Raw genomic sequence first — 26,711 nt, 5'->3', positions numbered from 1 at the left:
CCTCCTGAGGATCCCTGCACCTAAGTAATCTAGTCCTGAGAAGGACCCCGATCACAACAAAAGAGGACAAGTAATAATATGCCCACACACAGTACTTAGACGAACAAGACAGTACAAGGGATAAACCAAAACCACCTTGCATACAAAAACTACACAACTACAACAGAGGGAACACCAACGGGAAAGGAGATAAATGATAAAGCGAGGAAGGGAAAAACCACTCCAAATACACTTATCTCAGAAACTCCAAATACCACGATCCGCTCTGTAAGTCTGTATGAAATGCTTTCACCGACACTTCCCAAACAGACCAGCAGGCATTTGAAGGAGACTCACTACAGCAGCATTGATTGCAGCTGGGCGAGGCAGGACCTCGTCTAGCACAGAGAGAGAGAGAATTAACTCCCTCACTGCCGAAAACACAAAGCACCAAAAAGTCAGCTGCGAGAAGTCAGGCTGTGTAATCGTGACGATCTTCGTGGCGACACACCCGTGACAGTACCCCCCCTTCTACGAGGGGCCTCCGGACCCTCAGGGCCAGGTTTATCCGGGTGAGTCGTGTGGAAGGCCCGAACTAATCGGTCTGAGTTAATATCCGACGCAGAAACCCACATCCTCTCCTCAGGACCATACCCTTTCCAATGAACCAGGTACTGAAGGGACCGGCGATTAAAACGTGAATCGATGACCCTTGATACCTGGAACTCCAAGTTACCATTGACCACCACTGGAGGGGGAGGTAAAGGTGACGGTACCACCGGCGCCACATACCTCTTAAGCAACGATCTGTGGAACACGTTGTGAATTTTAAACGTAGGGGGGAGGTCAAGACGGAATGCCACCGGATTAATAATAGAACTGATTCTGTACGGCCCGATGAACCTGGGACCCAGTTTCCAGGAGGGAACCTTAAGTTTAATATTCCTGGTAGACAACCATACCCGATCGTTCACACTTAGGTCCGGACCAGACACTCTCCTCCTATCAGCCATACGTTTGTATCGGTTCCCCATAGTATTCAGATTCTTCAGCACCCCTCTCCATACTGAAGCGAGTGATGAGGAAAATCGTTCCTCCTCAGGAACCCCCGAAGAGCCCCCCCCTACTGAAAGTACAAAACTGGGGGTGAAAACCATATGCCCCAAAACACGGGGACTTACCAGTGGACTCGCTCCGCCTATTATTAAGAGCAAACTCTGCCAGAGGTAAGAAAGAAGCCCAGTCCTCCTGGTTCTCTGACACAAAACACCGGAGATATGTCTCCAAGCTCTGGTTCATACGTTCCGTCTGACCATTGGTCTGAGGGTGAAAAGCCGATGAGAATGACAAATGCATCCCCCGCCGTGCACAAAACGCCTTCCAGAACTTGGACACAAACTGAGACCCCCGATCAGACACCACATCGGAGGGTACCCCGTGAAGCCTCACAATCTCCCCAATGAACACCTGCGCAAGAGTTTTAGCATTAGGGAGAGCTGGAAGAGCGATAAAATGTGCCATCTTGCTGAACCTGTCCACTACAACGAGTATGACCGTTTTACCCGAAGACGGAGGGAGGTCCGTAATAAAGTCCATAGACAGATGAGTCCAAGGACGCTCCGGGATCTTCAAAGGTAAGAGGGCCCCAGACGGACGGGTATGTGAGGTCTTAGAGCGCGCACAAACCCCACAGGACGCGACAAAAGTTACCACCTCCTTATGTAAGTTAGGCCACCAAAACCGACGCGAGAGGAGATCCACAGTTGCTTTACTCCCCGGGTGTCCTGCCAAAACTGAGTTATGGTGTGCCTCGATCACCTTTTGTCGCAACTGATCTGAAACAAACAGTCTCCCCGGAGGTCCAACAGGGGCGTCCCCCTGAGCCTCCAATACCTCCTCCTCCAGCTCAGAGCATACTGCCGAAACCACCACCCCCTCCTGAAGGATAGGAATCGGGTCGTCCGTATTCCCGGCCCCAGGGAAACTGCGAGATAAGGCATCCGCCTTTACATTTTTTGACCCAGGACGATATGTAACGACAAAATTAAACCTGGTAAAAAACAATGACCACCTAGCTTGTCTGGGATTCAGACGTTTCGCGGACTCCAGATATAGCAGGTTCTTGTGATCGGTGATGACGGTGACCGGATGGACTGCCCCCTCCAAGAAATGGCGCCACTCCTCAAAAGCTAACTTAATGGCCAAGAGTTCCCTATTGCCGACATCGTAATTCCTCTCAGCGGACGACAATTTTTTTTAGAGAAAAAGGCGCACGGATGCCACTTACCAGGGGACGAACCTTGTGACAATACTGCTCCCACCCCTACCTCAGAAGCGTCTACCTCTACAATGAATGGCTGTGACGCATCAGGTTGAATGAGTATGGGTGCCGAGGCAAAACATTTTTTCAAGCAGGAGAATGCTTGACAAGCCTTGTCAGACCACCTAGAAAAATCCGTCCCCTTTTTAGTCATGTCTGTGAGAGGCTTAACCATGGACGAGAAATTACGAATGAACTTCCGGTAATAATTAGCAAACCCCAGGAAACGTTGTAGTGCCTTAAGATTCTCTGGCCGATCCCACTCAAGAACTGCCCGCACTTTCCCAGGGTCCATACGAAAACCGGACGCTGAAACCAGGAAGCCTAAAAACTGGAGTTCCTGTACGGCGAACACACACTTTTCCCATTTGGCATACAGTTTATTATCCCGCAAGATCTGTAACACCTGCCTAACGTGCTCCTGATGAGACACCAGATCCGGCGAGTAAATTAAGATATCATCCAGATATATGACAACAAACTGTCCCACCAGGCGGCGAAAAATGTCATTAACAAAGTGTTGGAACACCGCCGGGGCATTAGTCAGACCGAATGGCATGACAAGGTTCTCATAATGCCCCTCCGGAGTGTTAAACGCCGTCTTCCACTCATCCCCCTCCTTCATCCTAATCAGATTGTACGCCCCCCTGAGATCCAACTTAGAGAACCATTTGGCGCCCACGATCTGATTAAAGAGATCGGGAATAAGTGGGAGTGGATACGGATCTCGGACCGTAATCCGATTAAGTTCACGGAAATCCAGGCAAGGGCGTAGGCCTCCATCTTTCTTCTTAACAAAGAAGAACCCCGCAGCCACCGGTGAAGATGAAGGTCTAATATGCCCCTTAGCCAGACTTTCTGAAATATAATCCTTCATGGCCTGCCTCTCAGGACCAGAAAGGTTATACAACCTAGCTTTAGGTAACTTGGCCTCAGGGAGCAGTTTTACAGAACAGTCATACTCGCGATGAGGAGGTAGTTCCTGACACCCTTTCTCCGAGAATACATCCTCAAAGTCCGCCAGAAATGGAGGTAAGACCCAAGGAGTAACCGCACCGATGACTGTGTTCATGCAGTTTTTATTACAGAATTTACTCCATTGGCTTATCTCTCTGGTTTGCCAATTAATAACCGGGTTATGGTTAGTTAACCAAGGAAGGCCCAACACTATAGGAGTGGGAAGACCCTCCAACACGTAGCAAGACAACAGTTCTTTATGTATCGCCCCCACTTGAAGTTTTACGTCATGCACAGCTTGCAAAAAACTTCCCTGACCGAGAGGCCTGGCATCGATCGAGAATATGGGGATGGGTTTAGCCAACTCACTCAATCGCATACCTTGAACCCGGGCAAACCGAGCATCAACCAGATTAGCCCCGGCCCCACTATCCAGAAGAACAGATATCCTCTCAGTTCTCGTACCCACCACCACCTCCGCCGGTACGAGAAACTGAGACGAACCTAGGGACGAAATACCTACTCCCAGATTGCCGTCCACCACACAACCTGGGATCAACAGTTTTCCGACGACTCTTCACTCTGCAAGGGACGGGATGGACACCCCCCAATAAAATGTCCCTTTCTCCCGCAGAAGAAACACCTTCCTGTCTTATGGCACACCACCGGTCCCCTCCCCCGAAATGATGTCCCTCCTAATTGCATAGGCTCCTCTGGACTGACCAGGGGAACCACCATATGAGGGGACCTTGTAGGAGGTGGAGTCATCACAGGGGGTCGAGTTATCCCGCACCTCTCCCGAAGCCGTCTGTCAACGCGAATAGCCAGGGCCATAGCGGCTTCCAGTGACGCGGGAGAGTCATACTGTGCCAACACATCCTGTAATTTGTCGGATAAACCTTGACAAAACTGGCTCCTAAGAGCCGGGTCATTCCACTGGGTGTCCGTGGCCCACCTACGGAACTCCGAACAGAATTCCTCCGCCGAACGATCTCCCTGCTGGATCCTACGTAACTTAGACTCAGCAAGGGAGATCCGATCTGGGTCATCATATACGAGTCCCAGAGCAGCGAAAAACCTATCCACTGACTGGAGAGCCGGGGAGCCCGGGGGAAGAGAGAACGCCCAAGATTGTGGGTCCCCTTGTAGGAGCGAGATGACAATTCCCACCCTTTGTTCTTCACTCCCCGATGACCGAGGCCGCAGCCGAAAGTACAATTTGCATGCCTCCCGGAAAACAAAAAACTTGTCCCGCCCCCCAGTGAACCTGTCAGGGAGAGCTACTTTAGGTTCTGGTCCGGCTTGCTCCTGAGGATGCAAAACCTTGGACCTAACGTCCGCCAGCTCCATGGACAAACTCTGCAACTGCCGAGCTAGACCGGCTACTGGATCCATGGTAGCTGGAGAAAAACTAAGTGGTCGGTGAAAAAGTCACGCTGTCTCTGTATACTGGAGGTAGGGGGCCTAAGCTGACCCTAAGCTGGGGCCCTGACTAATCCCTCAACCTGGAGGTACTGTTAAAGGTACAGAGGTCCAGGCCGCCAGCGTAACCCCTACCTCCTGAGGATCCCTGCACCTAAGTAATCTAGTCCTGAGAAGGACCCCGATCACAACAAAAGAGGACAAGTAATAATATGCCCACACACAGTACTTAGACGAACAAGACAGTACAAGGGAAAAACCAAAACCACCTTGCATACAAAAACTACACAACTACAACAGAGGGAACACCAACGGGAAAGGAGATAAATGATAAAGCGAGGAAGGGAAAAACCACTCCAAATACACTTATCTCAGAAACTCCAAATACCACGATCCGCTCTGTAAGTCTGTATGAAATGCTTTCACCGACACTTCCCAAACAGACCAGCAGGCATTTGAAGGAGACTCACTACAGCAGCATTGATTGCAGCTGGGCGAGGCAGGACCTCGTCTAGCACACAGAGAGAGAGAATTAACTCCCTCACTGCCGAAAACACAAAGCACCAAAAAGTCAGCTGCGAGAAGTCAGGCTGTGTAATCGTGACGATCTTCGTGGCGACACACCCGTGACAGTATTCTAATGAGTTTTCAAAATAAGGCAAAATTCCCTCACCTTCAGCCAGGGGTCTGGTACGATTTTTTATATTTGTTTGTTTTCAATTAATAATATACAAAGAGGAGAATACAGTTGTTTGTAACTAGAGAAGACAGACGTAAGGGATTGATCCAAGTCTCTGATTGCATGTACAAAGAGCCAGCAGCTACTACACAAAAAGGTATCATTATTGATGTTACTCACTTATATAGCGCCATTAATGCCACAGCGCTTTGCAGACATTATGATCACAGTCCCCATTGGGGTTCACAATCTACATTCCCCATCAGTATATCTTTGGAGTGTGGGAGGAAACTGGAGAACCTGGAGGAAACCCACGCAAACACGGGGAGAACATACAAACTCCTTGCAGATGTTGTCCTTGGTGGGATTTGAACCCAGGACCCCAGCACTGCAAAGTAACTGTGCTAACCACTGAGCCACCGTGTTGCCCTATGAGATGTCCATTTTTGTCACATACAAAATAATCCTAATCTGATCAGTGATTTTGTTCAGAGTTTCATTGCAGTGTCACCCGAGCTTTATAAGTTTTTTCTCAGATGAGTAAACAAAAAAATCAGACAGACAGTACTCAGCATCCAAGTGCTGTCTGATATTTGTCACGGACCCATAGATTTGCAGTGCCAATTTTGATCTAATATTTGGATCAATATCGGATAAATCTTCACTATTTTGTGTGGATCTGACGTGAACAGCCCCATAAACTGTACAAGTTCTATCTGTGAAAAACATGTATACAATTCGTATGTGAAAAATAAACATCTAAATGAGCCCTAAGAGAAAAGTTTGACTTTTCGTTATACCCAGCATTTTCCTCCCACAGCTGCTCCTTAATACACAGGAGAATCATCTTATAACTGCAGCTAGTATAGTGACAATTACTATGTGAGTTTAGCTATACTCCCGAAATAAGTATTGACTGACAGCGGTCCATGTGTAAACCGCACATTGACTTGCATTGGTCAGTGTGCGGTCCGTGTGCAGTCTGTTGTGAACATGGACAATGATCAAAAATACATCCATCTGAATGTATCCTCAGCTATTTGTTCACGCCAACTAAGTCTGAAAGGTTATCATTTACTTGAGGCTGTTTTTTTTATCCCTCCCCTCTGAGAGCCATAGCTGGATGAGTCATTTTTTCCTTTTGCCCAATGAAAAACTTTTTAAAAAGGTCATTTGTATTTGTGTTTCCATATTTTAAGAGCCTTAGATTTTTTCATGTTTCCAACTTTTGACTTACTTTTATTTGGAGTTAGAATAAAGAAAACCTCAGTTCTTCCAATTTTTTTTACAGCTTTAACTCTGATGAGTTAAAGGGAGTTAAAGGGAACTTTCCGGAACGATTTTGTCATGTAAAAACAAGGCTGTAACACTAATTTCATTGATAGCTTTAGTGAAGAAATCCGTTTTGTTGTTCTTCTCTAATCACCATTTCAAATTTCCTGCTAATTAGATTTTGGGGTACAGGGGATGGACTGTACAAGGGGTCTTCTCCTCCTGTCTGTGATTCCCCAGTGGTAAAAACACATGTAAAAAAAACACACTCAAAAACTCAATGAAAAAAACGCAAATAGCCTAATTTAGCTAATTGGTGCAGAAATGCTAAAAAAAATCTGCATGTCAAAAACTCACCAAATACTCATTGTGAGAACTTGAGCTTGGGCTCTGCTATTGTTAGTCCCCACTCTGCTTTAGCTACTTATCGGCTCCTCTTGATCGGGAGACAGGCACAGCCCTCTTTCTAGGACACTACGTAGATGCTCTAATCACTATTGACCGGCTGCATTTCAGGGGGTAAGTGGCTGGGATAGGTGATACCATTGCAGGACAGTGCCAGCTGCAATACACAACTGACACCAGCTAGAAGTGGGCTCAGCCCCTAAGCCTGTGCTATCACAACCGTACACCTAGTAGCTCAAACTCTTTGGTAGCAGTGCCATATATACAGCTGAGAACATAAAACCCCATGTTTGGCAAATAATGAAAAAAAAAGAATGTAGAAGAAGAAATATCTCATATATGCCGTTTTAGTTTATTAATTAGGTGTAAGTTAGATGAATTCTAGTGTAAAACTGCTTGAAATATTTTTTGTACAATTTAACATTGTTAACAAAATTTAGAGACCTCTATGCCCCGATTAATCAATTCCAGCATAAATTGCTTTGAAAAGTTGCCAAATTTCTGTGCAACTTGGAATTGTGCAAAAGCTTTACTAGTTTTGGTGTTTTCATGACAGTTTCTCCCAGGTCTGCCAAAATGAGCAGAGCTGTTGTGGAACAGGGGCACGGCGGGTGCCTAATGCAACAGCTTATCTAATTCATGATAAGCCGTGTCTTTCTCTACTCCAAAAATCTCCATCCAGTCAGGGACTGGAGTAAGATTTCTGGCGTTGCGCACGGAGGCATGCACCTCTTCATGAATCATGAGCATTTGACTCTCTCATCATCGCTGGCCTTGATGAATCGGAGCCTTGGCATTTTACACCAGTCCCTGTCAGCTCTGTCAATTTTTTGAAATGTGGACGGAGCTGGGGTGAGACGAGGTGTGGCCATGCCAACAAATTCATCATGATTTACAAAAGTGGGGTAAATGACAACGGCCCCTGGCTGGCGTACACTTCTGGTGGTGGTGCATGGCAGTTGATTGGTACAGCAAATTAATTAAAGAGAGGCACTCCTTTTCATAAATTAGGTGCATCTCACTCCATCGCTTCCTTCAGTAGGACTAGCCCACAAAACACCAGTCTTAATGAATCTTTGTGTTTTTTTCTTTCCCTTTGGCAAACACAAGCCATCTCCTGATAAGCCCTGCCTTAAAAGAAGTCATAAGCACCGGTCACACTAAGCGAGATCGCTAGCGAGATCGCTGCTGAGTCACAAGTTTTGTGACGCAACAGCAACTTCACCTGCGATGTCGTTATGTGTGACACTTTGCAGCGATCAGGCCCCTGCTGCAAAATGTCCTGGACCTTTTTTTGGTCTTTGCCCTCCCGATGGTCAGCACACATCGCTGTGCGGGACCAGCGATCAGGCTGGTAACCATGATAAACAGCGGGTTACTAGGGGCACACACGCACTTAGTAACCTGCTGTTTATCATGATTACCACTCTGCTACGGAGAGCGGGAGGTTACCGCTCACCATAGCAGGCTCGTAACCATGATAATCAGCGGGTTACTAGGTGTGCGTGTGCCCCTAGTAACCCGCTGTTTATCATGGTTACCAGCCTGCTATGGTGAGCGGTAACCTCACGGTCACCGTAGCAGAGTGGTAACCATGATAAACAGCGGGTTACTAAGTGCACGTGTGCCCCTAGTAACCCGCTGTTTATCATGGTTACCAGCCTGCTCCTGCTTCAGCAGGCTGGTAACGGGAGCAGGACATCGTGGAACAATTCTTTCCACGATGTCGCTGCTCCCCTGATCGCTGGTGAGCCTGCCTGTTTGACAGCTCACCAGCGATCACATAACGACGCAGCAACGATCCCTGACAGGTCGTATCGTTGTCGGGATCGCTGTAGCGTCGCTAAGTGTGACGGGGCCTTAACAAAACCTAAATCTTCAGATGTTGGTAGTTACGGCTTCAGCCTATTGTGTTTACAAACTCCTAGAGATTCGGAACGTTTTTCGTGGTGCTTCATCCATAAGTGAGACAGAAAGACATAATGAAGATATCTTGTTATATAATACGCCAATGCACAGTGTGATAGATCGTGTCTCCCTTATGATTGCATCTCCATCACATACTTCCGTAAAAATGTATTTTTCTTTGTGTAGTCACGTGTTTTATCCTGTTACAGAATGGACTCAATGCTTTACACCTCGCTGCCAAAGAGGGTCATCTGTATCTTGTGGAAGAGCTCCTGGAAAGAGGATCTTCAGTGGACTCTGCAACCAAGGTACGAACAGTCTGGTATATAATACACTAATATCCTGCTGTAAAGGACGGAGCTAGAATACAGTTATTTCTTGTAGAGGAGTGTAAATGTCCCGCTACTTACAAGCTACATCATATTGGCATGGAGTCCTCTCTGCACCACGTACGTGAAGACTGGTGACAGTAAGAAAGGGGAAGCAATGGATAGAAATAACTCAATGTTGAACGTAGCTAGATATAGAATAAGCTGATAGTGCAGGAAATATAAAAGGAGGAGAGTAAGATACATTGTAATAAAGAGTAATAGTGATGTTGCTTTCGTTTTTCTGTATTCTCTTTCAGAAAGGGAATACGGCACTGCACATTGCATCACTTGCTGGACAGTTAGACGTCGTCAAGACTCTCATCAAGCAAGGAGCCAATATTAATGCCCAGTCCCAGGTATTGTAAAGCAATATGATTCAGTAACCCCGGTGTAATTCTGAGCATGTGTGGCACTGGTTAAGAAATCATTATACAGAATATGTAGAATTTTATTACTGAAAACCAATCTCTAAAACATTGACAATGCTCTATGAAAACCATTACTTTAATTGTGCTTACTACATAGGTAACTCAATATTGTTTTTTCTCACTTGCTGTTCATAGCTCACTCCATGGGTGAAGCTGCCAGGAATACCAGCCCATCCCTTACAGAACAACCAGAACCTGTGCTGACCATTTACACATTAGAAAGATAACATGTTTTCTTCATTCTTATGTGTGTATTTCTTTTTCAAAGCTTTCCAGGATAACACATTATAGAAGAATGGGATGGATATACAGTGGGTACGGAAAGTATTCAGACCTTTTTTTTCTCATTAAAGTACACTCTGCACCCCATCTTGACTGAAAAAAACAGAAATGTAGACATTTTTGCACATTTATTAAAAAAGAAAAACTGAAATATCACATGGTCATAAGTATTCAGACCCTTTGCTCAGACACTCATATTTAAGTCACATGCTGTCCATTTCCTTGTGATCCTCCTTGAGATGGTTCTACTCCTTCATTGGAGTCCAGCTGTGTTTAATTAAACTGATAGGACTTGATTTGGAAAGGCACACACCTGTCTATATAAGACCTCATAGCTCACAGTGCATGTCAGACCAAATGAGAATCATGAGCTCAAAGGAACTGCCCAAGGAGCTCAGAGACAGAATTGTGGCAAGGCACTGATCTGGCCAAGGTTATAAAATAATTTCTGCATTACTCAAGGTTCCTAAGAGCACAGTGGCCTCCATTATCCTTAAATGGAAGAAGTTTCGGACCACCAGAAGTCTTCCTAGATCTGGCCGTCCAGCCAAACTGAGCAATCATGGGAGAAGATCCTTGGTAAGAGAAGTAAAGAAAAACCTCAAGATCACTGTGGCTGAGCTCCAGATATGCAGTAGGGAGATGGGAGCAAGTTCCATAAAGTCAACTGCAGCCCTCCACCAGTTGGGCCTTTATGGCAGAATGTCCCGACGGAAGCCTCTCCTCATTGCAAGACATATGAAAGCCCGCATAGAGTTTGCTCAAAAACACATGAAGGACTCCCAGACTATGAGAAATAAGATTCTCTGGTCTGATGAGACGAAAATAGAACTTTTTGGTGATAATTCTAAGCGGTATGTGTGGAGAAAACCAGGCACTGCTCATCACCTGCCCAATACAATCCCAACAGTGAAACATGGTGGCGGCAGCATCAGGCTATGGGGGTGTTTTTCAGCTGCAGGGACAGGATGACTGGTTGGAATTGAAGGAAACATGAATGTGGCCAAGTAAAGATATATCCTGGATGAAAACCTCTTCCAGAGTGCTCTGGACCTCAGACTTGGCTGAAGGTTCACCTTCCAACAAGACAATGACCGTAAGCACGCAGCTAAAATGACAAAGGAGTGGCTTCAGAACAACTCTGTGACCATTCTTGACTGGCCCAGCCAGAGCCCTGACGTAAACCCAATTGAGCATCTCTGGAGAGACCTGAAAATAGCTGTCCACCAACATTCACCATCCAACCTGACGGAACTGGAGAGGATCTGCAAGGAAGAATGGCAGAGGATCCTCAAATCCAGGTGTGAAAAACTTGTTGCATCATTCCCAAGAAGACTCATGGCTGTACTAAATCAAAAGGGTGCTTCTACTCAGTACTGAGCAAAGGGTCTGAATACTTATGACCATGTGATATTTCAGTTTTTCTTTTTTAATGAATTTTCAAAAATTTCTACTTTTCTGTTTTTATTTTCAGTCAAGATGGGGTGCAGAGTATACTTTAATGAGAAAAAAATGAACTTTTTAGAATTTAACAAATGGCTGCAATGAAACAAAGAGTGAAAAATTTAAAGGGGGCTGAATACTTTCCGTACCCACTGTAGATAGAATTATCATCCAGGTATCTGTAGTTACACATTTCGCTGGCTTAAGCCCGCCAAACACATTAGAATGCTGTCGTTTGGCCGCAGCCCTCTCAGCCGGCTCTCTCCACATGAGCATTCGTTCAGCCGAGCGCTCCTGTGTACTCTATGAGAAAGCCACAGGCTTATCACTGGGACAACAAAAAGATTGGCAGTATAAATCTGGAGATGCCAGACCCTTAACTCCCTTGAAAATCAATTGTTCTTGGCCCCCATACACAGTAGAATGTTGATAGCATCAGGTTCGGCTGGCATTATTTTAATGTGGGGGCTTTAGTGACTTGTAGTAGAGCTTAAAGGATTGTCCGTCCCATAAGTAACATTTATCACCTGTCCACTGGATAGGTAAATGTATTATTGCTGGTAGTCTGGCTGCTGTGACCTCCATGACCATGAGAAGAGGGGGCCCAAAGTCCCCTGTGTGAAAGAAGCAATAGTGAACATTTGTGACCACTGCCCATTAACAACTGTCTATAGGAGAGGTGATTGTACATGCTCACTAACGCTTCATATACAGTACAGAGGGGACATCGGGGTCCCCATTCTGCCTCACAGTGATCATACAGTTATCACCTAACTTGTAGATATATGTTGATTATGAGACAGCTCCTTTAATCTTACTAGGGTTTTTCCATGAACAAAACTTCATTTTAATCAATAGATCTTGGAATAATAATAAGTTCCCCAATTGAATGTGTGTAAATAAAATGTTCCTGTGCTGAGATAATCATATAAATGTGCCCCTGTGTACTGGGTAATGGCTGTGTCTGACCGTGCAGGAACATGGTCTGATCATACCACAGCTCCTGGGCAGGGGAGGAAGGAAAAGAGTATACAGACATTACAGCATTACAGGGATCACAAATGATTCTTTTAAACATTGTTTAAAAACAGGCAGGGAAATGTTTTACCTCACTAAAGAATCAGCTGTGATCCCCTGCTGTCCTGTCTGTATACTCTTTTGCGTCCTTCCCTGCCCAGGAGCTGTGGTATGATCAGACCGTGTTCCTGCACGGTCAGACACAGCCATTACCCAGTACACAGGGGCACATTTATATGATTATCTCAGCACAGGAACATTTTATTTAATCACATCCAATTGTGGTAGTTATTATTATTCCAAGATCTATTGATTAAAATTAACTTTTGTTCTTGGGAAAACCCCTTTAAATCCTTGTCCATCCTGGAGGAGATCACATTCTATCATGTTCTGTAGATGCAATGGTTTTCTTTTGCTATTGGCTTTTCTTTTCCAGAGATTGTATACATCCACCCATCAGTGGCTTGGAGCTCTTGATTATTACATAAAGTTATAAATTACCTTATCCCATGGCAACCCACAATTATTGAGCTAATAATTAGGCCATATGCAGGGCAATATCAACAATGTATCAGGCTATGTTCACATATCCGGTAGTTATTTCTATTTTGGGATGACAAAAATGGAAATAAAATGATTCAGTAAAGGATTCATTCATTTGAATGATGAAAGACATGTCCTTTATAAACGGATGACCACGTCACTTGTGTACAGAACCTAGCGTAATCTATATGTGCCTGCTATTTTGATGAGATTGTTTTTAAGAAGCTGGAAAATGTAACAAACGGACATTTTACATCCAAATAACAAGAGGTTAGGCTCTATGGACTACGGACACTGGCAGGCTCACTCTTGAAGCCTCCTGTAGAAGTAGTTTTGGTAGAAAGGATAACACTGTATACAGCTCTATTCTTCCTGTCAAAACTATGGAATCCAGTGGCTATTGGGTCAGAGAGATCTGTTAGGTACCAGCATATTGTCATTGGATCCAACAATGCTTTGTGATTTTTGTTATATTCGGAACCCACGACAAGTGGACCAAGTCTTGGATACTGATGCAGAACGGTATCCAGAAATGTTAGGCTTTGTGTTAATAATGGCAAGAGCCAGCACAGTGATCCAATAGGTATATTTTTTTGGGTGAGTGCAAAAGTTCTTCTCATTGGGTCTGATTAAGAACCTCCATTATAGGTATTTCCAGAACAGTGAAAATAATGTTAGAATCCCATCAAAAGTTACATAGCCATCACAGTTATCACTTGTATGATGACTTTAGTTTTCCAAATAAGTCACTTTTGTCAGGATGATATTTTATTTACTTTTCTAAAATGCTGTGTTTTAAGATTGATCATGAGTTTTGATGAGGCCTCTCATCTTATTTGGGACAAATTTTTATGGTTGCATTTTACAGCGTATTGATGTAGATAGGGATACTGTATTAAGGCAGGGCTCGACAAACCCAGGCGCCTGGTCGCCAGTGGCGCCTAGAAAATGTTGTCTGGCGCCTAGAAAATGTTGCCTGGTGCTTGAGGAGTTGAGGAGTTGAGAAGAAAAAAAAATACTCTCAATCCAATCCCACCTCCTGCACGGAGTCATCCAATCGGAGGAAGCAGGGACAGTATCGCTCAGGCCGCCTTCTCCACTTTGCTCCGCCCCCCTTATGCTCCGGGACTGGACAGGGAGAGTTGGGTTACGGGGGAAGCAGGGCCGGCGTCAGCACCCGGCGTACCCGGGCAAGTGCCGGGGCCCTGGAAAATCAGAGGGGCCCAGCCGCCCACTCACTGTCTTGGCCCAGGCCCACACACCCACCCGCCCACTCACTGTCGGGGCCGGGCTCACACACTGTCGGGGCCGGGCCCACACACCCACCCGCCCACTCACTGTCGGGGCCGGGCCCACACACTGTCGGGGCCGGGCCCACACACCCACCCGCCCACTCACTGTCGGGGCCGGGCCCACACACCCACCCGCCCACTCACTGTCGGGGCCGGGCCCACACACCCACCCGCCCACTCACTGTCGGGGCCCTGGCCGCTTCCTCGGCACCTGTTCAGGGACGCAGGCGCTGCTTGATTGCCGACACTTCCCCCAGACATGGCCGCGCGCTGTCCGGCTGTGTCTGCTAGTAATGACACGGCAGGGTCGACGGCACTGCACCTTTAATTGTGCTTGTGTGTCGCTCCTGCCGCGTCATTACTAGCAGACACAGCCGCACAGCGCGCGGCCATGTCTGGGGGAGTGCCGGCAATCAAACACCGTCGGAGCGGAGGTCCTGCACAGATGGGCGGGAGGGGCCCGGACCCGACCGCAAGTGGGCCCCTCTGATGTTCCAGGGCCATGAAGTCTGTGACACGCCGGGTTGCAAAAAGAACTTCGGCACTCCATACATGAAAATATAAGAAATATTGTATCTAGACTAATGTCACTTTGAAAAATTAAGGTTTTTTGCGCATAATTTGGCCAATTTATGTGTGCCCATCAACCACGACAAGGTCACCTTCGTATGATGGGAAACTATGCTACGCTACCACTGGATATGCCACTCTTGGGCTGTAAGCCTGTATGGACAATATGTCTCTGCTTGGGCTTTTAACCTACAATGTATGGGCTGGTAGAGCTAGTTAAAACCACCTGTGACTGAATGGGAGGGACACATGGTCAGAAAAAAGGCTGTCAAACTTCTAATAGTGTGAACACGTACCTGCTGCAATGCTCCAGGAGCGGGATCCCAAAAATGATTAATAGAAAAAAGAGAGGGGTCGCTCACTGGTCTATTCGGGTGCTCTGAAGAAAAGAGTAATCTCAATTGCAAAAAGAACTTCGGCACTCCATACATGAAAATATAAGAAATATTGTATCTAGACTAATGTCACTTTGAAAAATGAAGGTTTTTTGCGCATAATTTGGCCAATTTATGTGTGCCCATCAACCACGACAAGGTCACCTTCGTATGATGGGAAACTACGCTACGCTACCACTGGATATGCCACTCTTGGGCTGTAAGCCTGTATGGACAATATGTCTCTGCTTGGGCTTTTAACCTACAATGTATGGGCTGGTAGAGCTAGTTAAAACCACCTGTGACTGAATGGGAGGGACACATGGTCAGAAAAAAGGCTGTCAAACTTCTAATAGTGTGAACACGTACCTGCTGCAATGCTCCAGGAGCGGGATCCCAAAAATGATTAATAGAAAAAAGAGAGGGGTCGCTCACTGGTCTATTCGGGTGCTCTGAAGAAAAGAGTAATCTCAATTGCAAAAAGAACTTCGGCACTCCATACATGAAAATATAAGAAATATTGTATCTAGACTAATGTCACTTTGAAAAATGAAGGTTTTTTGCGCATAATTTGGCCAATTTATGTGTGCCCATCAACCACGACAAGGTCACCTTCGTATGATGGGAAACCACGCTACGCTACCACTGGATATGCCACTCTTGGGCTGTAAGCCTGTATGGACAATATGTCTCTGCTTGGGCTTTTAACCTACAATGTATGGGCTGGTAGAGCTAGTTAAAACCACCTGTGACTGAATGGGAGGGACACGCCGGGGGCCCTGCACTGCCCCATACCCGAGGAGCTGCTGGACAGGACACTGGACCGGGGACAGGTGAGTGAGGCTTCCCCAATCCCCATATTAAAAATATTAGTAATGGGTCTGTGTGAGTGCATGTATGTGAATGTCAGTGTATATGACTGTGTATATATATTTGTCTGTTTTATCTATGTGTATGTCTGTATGTGTACATATGTCTGCGTACCGTGTGTGCGCGCGCATATGTCTGCGTACCGTGTGTGCGCGCGCATATGTCTGCGTACCGTGTGTGCGCGCGCATATGTCTGCGTACCGTGTGTGCGCGCGCATATGTCTGCGTACCGTGTGTGTGCGTGCATATGTCTGCGTACCGTGTGTGTGCGTGCATATGTCTGCATACCGTGTGTGCGCGTGCATATGTCTGCGTACCGTGTGTGCGCGCGCATATGTCTGCGTACCGTGTGTGCGCGCGCATATGTCTGCGTACCGTGTGTGCGCGCGCATATGTCTGCGTACCGTGTGTGCGCGCGCATATGTCTGCGTACCGTGTGTGCGCGTGCATATGTCTGCGTACCGTGTGTGTGCGTGCATATGTCTGCGTACCGTGTGTGCGCGCGCATATGTCTGTGTACCGTGTGTGCGCGCGCATATGTCTGCGTACCGTGTGTGCGCGCGCATATGTCTGCGTACCGTGTGTGTGCGTGCATATGTCTGCGTACCGTGTGTGCGCGCGCATATGTCTGCGTACCGTGTGTGCGCGCGCATATGTCTGCGTACCGTGTGTGCGTGTGCATATGTCTGCGTATGTGAAGGATGAGGGGGCAGGCTGGGCCATGTGTAATAAATAAATAAATATATATATATATTTATATTTATTTCTCCGCCGTATCTGTGCATCATGAATCGTGTATGTGTTAAAAGGGCCCACTGAAACTTTTTCGCCCGGGGCCCAGAAAAACCTGGAGCCGGCCCTGGGGGGAAGGATCGCTGTGGCCGGGGGCCCGTTCTCATCTCCCGCTACCTGTGTAAGTACATACAAAGGCCGTGCTCCCCGGGGAGACGCCGTGTGTGAGGGGGTCTATATGTACAGTTTGTCAACAAAAAAAATTCTGGCTCCTAAATTTTTTGGCTGGCTCCTAGATTCTGAACAACTTTGTCGACCCCTGTATTAAGGGGTTATATTGGTTTTGAAAATGGGAGCTCTCAGAAATGGGGCATTCTGTGCTCAGATTATTGAGCAATTTAATGGATGGATTTTCCAGTTGGAGAATATCTAAACTGAAAGCATTGCACTAAATGACCTTTAGCAAGTGGCTCCTCTTGTGATGTCTGGAGGTAGAGGATGGTAGCTCTCACTCCACTGACATGTATCTACGAGACAGAATTTGCCTTCAGCACGAGCTACGTATTCATTGCTTCTCAGTAAGCACATAGCAGATGGCATGTTTACTTGGTGGAAAGGTGTATATGTTACATTCGCCCTGCAGTAAGAAAGAAGACGTTTAGCTGGTCTTGAGACCAGTAGGTTTTTAGCCCATCTTTCAATCTCAATAAATACATTTTAAGAATAATATCACTGCTTGTTGTTAATTCAAGTGACATTTTTTACATTCCAGAAAATAAGGCTGTGTTCACACGATGCGTATTTCATGCGTTTCCGCGGCGTTTTTGCAGTTGCGTAAACGCCGCGGAAACGCATGAAAAACGCATGGTAGAAGGGCAGCAATGTTCCCCAATGGAAATCCGCATGTGCTGTGCCCATGATGCGGATTTTTCCGCAGCGTTAACGCTGCGGTCAAAAATCCGCAGCATGTCAATTAATTTTGCGGAAACGCGGCGATTTCGCCGCCATTGACTTGCATTAGAACGCGCCAATTCCGCAAGACAGCATTTGTACTTGCGTAATTGGTGCGTTCTAATGTGCGGATGGTACCCGGGTGTGGAGGAGAGGAGAGTCTCATCCACACCCAGGTACCATTAAAAAAGCTGTAAAAGAAGAATAAAATAAAAAATAAATGTATTCTTACCTTCTGTCGGCCCGCGCAGCGCTCCCGCTTGGTTCCCGGCACTTGCAGTGAGTTGTAGGACCTGCGGTGACGTCAGAGTCATGTGACGGGTCACGTGACGCTGACGTCGGCAGGTCTTTCAATTCAAAGTTGCCGGCAGCCGGGAGAACGGAGTGAGCAGGACAGCGCGGGCCATCAGAGGTAAGTATATACACTCTCTCGGTTCACACTGTATAAATCCATGCTGTTTGCATGGATTTATATAGTGTGACCTAGTTATCAAGCACTTTCCAGGTGATGCTAAAATCGCCTGGAAAGCGCTTGTCAATCTGCATGCGGAAACGCATGTGAATCTGCATGTGGATCCGCATGTATTCTGCAGGAAAAGCGCATGCACAATCTGCATGCGTTTTTTCTGCCAGGGAGATGCAGAAATGATGCAGAAATTTTCTGCTTCATTTCTGCATCGTGTGCACATACCCTTATTGTTTTTTATATAATTGAAAAGACTTCACAGATAAATATGGTGTGTCCAGGAAATCAACTGATGTGGAAATACTGATGTAATTTTCCTTCCTATCTTTAAAGAAGCTCTCCCCCTAACTTTTTTATTCATTAAATGTGTGTGTATATGCATGTAATGTGAGTGTATTAATATACCCACCTACCACCGCTTTCTCCGGTGTCCAGCGCTGTTCTTCTCTGCTTCTGTGTCGTCACCGCAATTCTGACTATCCGACTCTTTTTATGCTGTATTCATGAGTCGGAAGTCTATTCTATTCTAGGCTCAATGAAAGCCTATTGCGCCTCGTTCTGACTCTCCATAGGCTTTCATTGTAAAAGATACTCGTGGGTCTTATAGAGTGCAGCGTGACCCGGCCATTCTGAAGACTGGTGATGTCACAGAGAAGCAAGAGAAGAATGGCACTGTTCACTAGAAACAGTTGTGGTAGATGAGTATATCAATACACTCACACTACATAACATGCATGTATGTTACGCTCACGCCCAGACTGTTTGGCATGAGCGTGGTTAGTGGTCCCACTGGGCCTGGAGGGACGTGACTAGGGGCCTCGCTAGATCCGACCCCGGACGCACGGCGGCTGTGTCGACTCCGCTATCCGAGGAGGGACCAGGGAGGTGACCCAGGGGCTACTCCAAGGCAGACCTCGGTCACACTGCTGTTGACCCACACCGGGGTATGCAGGAACAAGCAGGTTCGGCTGGTGTGTAGATAGGCAGTCAGGTACTAACGGGCACAGCTGATATACAGGCGGGAAGGTACTGGCGGGTACGGCTGGTATACAGACAGGCGGGTAGACAGGCTGGATAGGGACCAGTACAGACTTGGATACAGAAGCAGAGCCGCAGGTGCGAACGGGAAGCAGAGCAGGGCAGAGCAGAGCCGCAGGTGCGGACGGGAAGCGGAGCAGAGCCACAGGTGCGGACAGGAAGCAGAGCAGAGCCGCAGGTGCGTACGGGAAGTGGAGCAGAGCAGAGCCGCAGGTGCGTACGGGAAGTGGAGCAGAGCAGAACCGCAGGTGCGGACGGGAAGTGGAGCAGAGCAGATCAGAGCCGCAAGTGTGGACGGGAAGCGGAGCAGGGCAGAGCCGCAGATGCAGAGTGGGGCAGAGCCGGGCAGGAATGCCGCAGAGTGCAGCCAGGCGGGAATGCCGCAGAGCGCTGCCAGGCGGGAATTCCGCAGAGCTCGGCCAGGCGGGACTGGGCTCTGTTCATAAGGAACAGACTGTCGGGAAAACGCAGGAAGATAGCAAGAAAACAAGAGGTTGATGCAGAGGCAGGGAAGCGGAACAAGCAGAGCCAGATTCACACAAGGTACTTGCTATGAAGTAGCGAGTGGACACAGAACTCACAAATAGAAGTACAGAGACAACGAGTTGGAGTTAGGTACTGGTTCAGACACTGCAGAATATGAGAAGGAATGGACAAAGAGGCTAACAGGTATGGGGCTAGGACACTGTTCAGACAGGAACAAGATATAGGTACGGGCCTGGGTACTCAGCCCCCAGGGTGGTGGAAACAGACTAGAAGTCTCAGGTACAGGACACTGGCCTGGGTATACAGCCCCCAGGGTGGCTGAACAGGATAGATGCAGGACACAGCTACAGGCCTGGGTACTCAGCCCCCAGGCTGGCAGAAACAGGCAAGATTCAGGACAGGACCTGGCAACTCACAGTTGCACAGAACACACTGTAAGAAAGTGTTGCTCAGGCACCTCCCACCGGGTGGAGGTGGTTTAAATATCCAGTGACTCACAGCAATAGGCTGGGGACGCATTAGGACTGCGCACACTGTAACTTTAAGAATCAGGAAGTTCCAGCTCCGCCACCCTAAGCCAGCAGACAAGAGACATGCACACAGCAAGTAGAGGAGCATAGTGCACAGCCTGGACTGGTAGGTATGTTGGCGGTCTTGCATGGTGGGAGATGGTAAGCCATGCCAGCACACCGCCAGGGATGTTACAGTACCCCCCCCCTTTTACGCCCCCTCTTCTTCAAGCCCGCAAAGATTTTCTGCAGAGAAGTTGGAGGCCGATCCTTCTCAATGGACTCCCAAGACTTCTCTTCAAGAAGACTACCTTTTCTGTCCACTAGAGGGAACGAGACAGGTCTCACCATCTTGGTGACTAGGATGCTTCCTCCCATCGAGTCATCCTCAACATCAGATGAAGTGGACAAAGTACCAGGAACAGGACATAGGAAAGTCTCTCTCCATTTGTTAATATTGTGTAGCACCCCAGAGGATTCAAGGGACAACTGGAGATCCTCCACCGGGTTGGCGAGGTGCAGAGACTTGGGGGTAACCACCGCCTTGATGTACTCTTTGCCAAGCTTACTGGATGAAGTGGGTGAAGTACCAGGAACAGGGTGTAGGAAAGTCTCTCCATTTGTTAACATCAGGTAGCACCCCGGAGGATTCAAGAGACAATTGGAAGTCCTCCGCCTAGTTGGGGGGATGCAGAGACTTGGGGGTAGCCAACGTCTTGATGGACTTATTGCCAGACTTATTAGAGACGGAAGATCCTTGCTTCGGGACCGTCTTCAGTTTGGTCTCCAAGATGTCATGTCTACGAGGCGGGGCGGTACCTGAAGCCAGATCATTAGTACTATCGTCGAGACTGTGTGGGGACAGCACCTCCGCTTCCACCCCTTCGGAGACTTCAGTGCACAGCGAGTCTGCGACTAGCAGATCTGGCAAAGAAGAAAACATTGCTGACTGTCCTAAAGGTATGGGGACCGGACACCCCTTGTACCACAGTAGTCCGCCAGGAAACACCATGCAGGATCTCCAGACCTGAGCGGGCACTAGAGCTCTCGGCTCTTGACGACCTGTGGGCATACTAGGCAGCACCTGGAATATAATCTTCTTCATGTGTAATGCTCCAATCTGGAGCTTAATTTGTACAGACATATTTTGACTGTTTCTGAGTAGGGCTCGTCCTTCCTCTGACAATGCCCAAACCAGATTATGGAGTTGTCAGACGGGAATCAGACACCGACTCTTCACGGCTTTTTGCCTGAAATTTCCCATTAAACCGAGGCCACTACTTGCGATAGAGACAGTCACGGTCATCTGTGGAGAGGAAACACTGATGCCAACCTTCACCGGACAAAGACCATCAGGGTGTTCCAAACAATCGCAGCAAGTCCGCAATCCGATTTAATGACTGAGTTCCGGCCTCTGCTTAGCCTGACAAACACGGTCAACCTTCATGGATACTGTGCGGGTAGCTGCCTCTACAAGCTGGGGAACAGGAGGTCTTTGGGAGGACAGGACCTGACGTAACGGTTTTCCTCTATGCCTTGCTCGTCTGGACCACCTCTTGAGTTTGAGAAGAGAAGTATTCTGCGGAGCATTGTCATCCTCTGTGGATTCTGCGTGGGCAGCTGCCTCTTCAGGCTGGGGAACTGGTGGGCTACCTACGCACGTCACCCATCTGGACTGCTCCAGGATATTGGGAAGGGAAGCATTAGCAGAAGATTCAGGGTTAGGGTCATCAAAAACCATTAGAAAGGCCACCAGGAAGGCCTGCAGGTCAGAGACGATGGGATCCCTTGCTTTCCATAGGGGGGTGACCCAATTTAAGGCATCATCTGCTAGATAGGACATCAGAAATGCCACTTTAACCCGATCGGTGGGAAAATAGTTGGCATAGAATTTGAAATGGAGCATGATTTGCTCCATGAACGCACGGATTTGTTTTGGATCCCCATGGTACTGTGGTGGATCTGCGGGAACGAGTGCTGATAGCTCCACTTGGGCAGGTGCAGAAACCGCCTGGACTTCAGCTCTGTAAAAAAAATTTTCTTGTTGCGTATATTTGTCAGACAAAGATTCAAATGTCTTTGAGAGCGAAGGACCGTGGGACTCAATGGGGACCATGGCCTGAGCAAACTGTTACGCTCACGCCCGGACTGTTTGGCTTAAGCGTGGTTAGTGGTCCCACTGGGTCACGAACCGAGGAGTACCTGGAGGGGCGTGACTAGGGGCCTAGCCAGATCCGACCCTGGACGCACAGCAGCTCAGTCGACTCCGCGATCCGAGGAGGGACCAGGGAGGTGACCCAGGTGCTACTCCAGGGCAGTCCTCGAGTCACACAGCTGTTGACCCACACCGGGGTATGCAGGAACGGGCAGGTTCGGCTGGTGTGTAGATAGGCAGGCAGGTACTAGCGGGCACAGCTGATATACAGGCGGGAAGGTACTCGTGGCTACGGCTGGTATACAGACAGGCAGGTAGACAGGCTGGATAGGGACCAGTACAGACTGGGATACAGGATTAGAGCCCCAGGTGCGGACGGGAAGCGGAGCAGAGCCACAGGTGCGGACGGGGAGCAGAGCAGAGCCGCAGGTTCAGACGGAAAGCGGAGCAGAGCAGGTCAGAGCAGAGCCGCAGGTGCGGACTTGAAGCGGAGCAGAGCAGATCAGAGCCGCAGGTGTGGACGGGAAGCGAACAGGCCAGAGCAGAGCCGCAGGTGCAGAGCGGGGCAGAACAGAGTCGGGCGGGAATGCCGCAGCGCGCTGCCAGGCGGGACAGGGCTCTGTTCACAAGGAACAGACAGTAGGGAAAACGCAGGAAGATAGCAAGAACACAGGAGGTAGATGCAGAGGCAGGGAATCGGAACAAGCAGAGCCAGCAAGAGACATGCACACAGCAAGTAGTAGAGCATAGTGTGCAGCCTGGACTGGTAGGTAAGTTGGTGGTCTTGCATGGTGGGAGATGGTAACCCATGCCTGTGACGCGCCCCTGGGCCTGTGTCGTGCAGCGTTGCGCACGCGGGAGCTTACCCGGAGCCGGATCTCTTGAGGGTTGTAGTCTCGTGGCGGTGATCCGGTCCGTGCCCAGGGAGTCAGACTAAGTGGCGCTGTATCAGCGGTAGATGATGGACGACTACGCCACCCGTTGAATGCAGCTATGGAGCTGCCGCTGCAGGGCAGACCGCTGAGGCCGGTGGAAGGATGGTGCAGCGTGGATGGTATAACCCCCAACGGGAGGGGTATGGCCTCAGGGCAGCCGACGTGGATGATGGGGGTAGCAGGAACCACTCAGAGACGATGCGGTGTAGTTCAGGGTCTTTACTGGTGACAAAGATAGACCCTCCCGGAGTACTGGCTAGCGGTTGGGGCCTGGTCAGTCCTTGAGCAGATGGGATCTCCCCTGGCCAGGCGGAGTTGTAGGCCTCCCAAACTAACGATACTCTTCTGGCTACCTTGCTAGAAGCGAGTATAAGTAGCCCACGTCCCTGAGTGTACCGTGTGGTGCTCACCCGTATGGCCGGTGACTCGGGGCCTTCTAGTGGCTTCCGCTCCACGACGGCGGTGCTGGTCCCATGCGTGTGACCGTGCCTTCGGGTTTCTTGGCCAGAGGACCTGAAATCCCCTGCCTGACGGATTCTGCTGCTGGGTAGGAGTTAGTCCCCACAGCCTCGGACTCCGGGTCCGGTAAGAAATCTTCTCAGTCAGGGCGAGCTCTGCAGCTGCCAGCCCCTGACTCTTTGTAACACTGCTCCCACAGAGCTCCTGTTGTTTCTTCCTTTGCTGCTTCTCTTCTCTACTTCTGGCATGGCCCAGGAGCTGGGCCCAGCCGGAGCCACAGCTCCCTGTCAGCCCTCCTGGCTGAACTCTCCCTCTCCACTCTCTAACCCTGCCTCAGCCCCAGGTTTTTATATAGGGGAAGTCCTTCCCCTCCCAGGACTGGGCAGGAGGTGTGGCATGCATAGGATTCCTGACCAAGAGACCTCCCACCTGCTCTCAGACATAACATTGCATTACTGTGGAAACCAAACCCCTGGGGTGCCACATTCCCCCTTAGTGAAATTTAGTACTCCGGGACTAAACATATTTTTAGAAAAACATAACAAGGTATAAACAATAATAATACAATAAGAAAAACACATAAAGATGGTTACGGCGTGTCCGCAACCGGGTGCAGTCTTTGAAGAAAAGTAAGGTGTCCATTTCACCAAAACAGGGAGACGTAACCAGGTAGGGGTCTGTCCTGCCCCGAGTCCTTAACAGTCTTTAGTCCGTCCTGGGTTACGCTCCAACTATGTACAAAGGATTCCCGGTAAATCCACCAAAGACTCCCATAAATTACTAGAAACACATAATTATTTCCAGGATATGGCCGCTCTCAGTCCTCGGCCAGTGGGGATAAGGAATGGCTGCTCACAGTCCTCAGCCTGGTTTAAGATAGGGGCACATGGGGAACAATTCACTAATCCCAACGGGGACCATATTTTAATTAGCAGCAGTCCTTGTACCCTTACGGGTAACTATTTACAGCTCTTTATTCACGCTACTTCCCTTCAGTAGCTATGTCCTCTTTGTGCTCCCTCCTGAGGGTAGTCCTCAGACCCGTCCGGGTCCTCTTGGCTTTCCTCGTATTGGTAGTACTGCAGCTCCTCCTCGGTTAGCTGGGTTAGTATCTCTGCGACAGTCCTCCTCCCAGGTGGCCAGGACTTTACCTCCCTTTGGGCTGCCCCGGTTAATTGGGCCACCAGGATGCTCACTTTTTGCTCCTCTGTGAGGGGATACACCTGGAAGAGGCTATCCAGCTTTTCTCTAAAGTCATGCAGGGTATGCGATTCCCCTGAGTACTGGGGTAGCCAGGCTGCCCCCGGGATATAGGGCATGGTGAAAGGTATGACCGCAACAGCGGTGGCGCTGGCGGGGGTTGAAGCGGTGAAGCTCTCCTCCGTATCAGACATCCTTCTCCCCCCTAGTGGACCGTGGCCTACCTTGCGATGATCCTCTTCCGTAGGCCGCGGCTCCGCAGTGGATCGTCAGGGTTGAGGACCTTCCGTCGCGCTCCTGTGACGTCGGCGTCTGCTGGGCTCCTTCCAGGACCTTACGCAACGTCCGGACGTGAGGCGGGACTTCAGTTCTCGCGCGCTTTCGGAGTCCACGCCCCTCTTCTTCCCGCGCGGCGTCCTCAAGATGGCGTCCAATGGCGGGAAAACTCCACGTATGGCGGGAAGAAGGCTGAAGATGGCGCCGGATGGCGGGAAAACTCCACCGATGGCGGGAAGGAAGCGGAAGATGGCGCCGGATGGCGGGAATCTTCACCACAGGTAAGTTTGAACAGTCTTTTTCAGGCACGCAGTACCCGGTGGTTGCGGGCACGAAATCCTGCCGACTACGCCAAAAGTTGACGCGCCCCTGGGCCTGTGTCGCGCAGCGTTGCGCACGCGGGAGCTTACCCGGAGCCGGATCTCTTGAGGGTTGTAGTCTCGTGGCGGTGATCCGGTCCGTGCCCAGGGAGTCAGACTAAGTGGCGCTGTATCAGCGGTAGATGATGGACGACTACGCCACCCGTTGAATGCAGCTATGGAGCTGCCGCTGCAGGACAGACCGCTGAGGCCGGTGGAAGGATGGTGCAGCGTGGATGGTATAACCCCCAACGGGAGGGGTATGGCCTCAGGGCAGCCGACGTGGATGATGGGGGTAGCAGGAACCACTCAGAGACGATGCGGTGTAGTTCAGGGTCTTTACTGGTGACAAAGATAGACCCTCCCGGAGTACTGGCTAGCGGTTGGGGCCTGGTCAGTCCTTGAGCAGATGGGATCTCCCCTGGCCAGGCGGAGTTGTAGGCCTCCCAAACTAACGATACTCTTCTGGCTACCTTGCTAGAAGCGAGTATAAGTAGCCCACGTCCCTGAGTGTACCGTGTGGTGCTCACCCGTATGGCCGGTGACTCGGGGCCTTCTAGTGGCTTCCGCTCCACGACGGCGGTGCTGGTCCCATGCGTGTGACCGTGCCTTCGGGTTTCTTGGCCAGAGGACCTGAAATCCCCTGCCTGACGGATTCTGCTGCTGGGTAGGAGTTAGTCCCCACAGCCTCGGACTCCGGGTCCGGTAAGAAATCTTCTCAGTCAGGGCGAGCTCTGCAGCTGCCAGCCCCTGACTCTTTGTAACACTGCTCCCACATAGCTCCTGTTGTTACTTCCTATGCTGCTTCTCTTCTCTACTTCTGGCATGGCCCAGGAGCTGGGCCCAGCCGGAGCCACAGCTCCCTGTCAGCCCTCCTGGCTGAACTCTCCCTCTTCACTCTCTAACCCTGCCTCAGCCCCAGGTTTTTATATAGGGGAAGTCCTTCCCCTCCCAGGACTGGGCAGGAGGTGTGGCATGCATAGGATTCCTGACCAAGAGACCTCCCACCTGCT

The 26,711-nt window shown here is 49.1% G+C and overlaps 1 protein-coding gene across 50 annotated transcripts in view; it reads left to right on the top strand.

Annotated features, from left to right (window-relative positions):
• ANK2 (ankyrin 2) overlaps positions 1-26,711 on the top strand; it is a 701,030-nt gene that overhangs the window by 470,955 nt on the left and 203,364 nt on the right. For all 50 annotated transcript variants that reach the window (XM_073640230.1, XM_073640294.1, XM_073640221.1 and 47 more), the window contains 2 exons: positions 9,152-9,250; positions 9,571-9,669. In XM_073640230.1, coding sequence (XP_073496331.1) covers positions 9,152-9,250; positions 9,571-9,669 — 198 coding nt within the window. The remainder of the gene's footprint in view (positions 1-9,151; positions 9,251-9,570; positions 9,670-26,711) is intronic.

The sequence above is a fragment of the Phyllobates terribilis genome, unplaced genomic scaffold, assembly GCF_046119375.1.
Source record: "Phyllobates terribilis strain yellow unplaced genomic scaffold, ASM4611937v1 Scaffold_1__5_contigs__length_1240528914, whole genome shotgun sequence".
NCBI classification, from domain to species: Eukaryota; Metazoa; Chordata; class Amphibia; order Anura; family Dendrobatidae; genus Phyllobates; species Phyllobates terribilis.
This window is presented reverse-complemented; position numbering and strand designations above follow the sequence as displayed.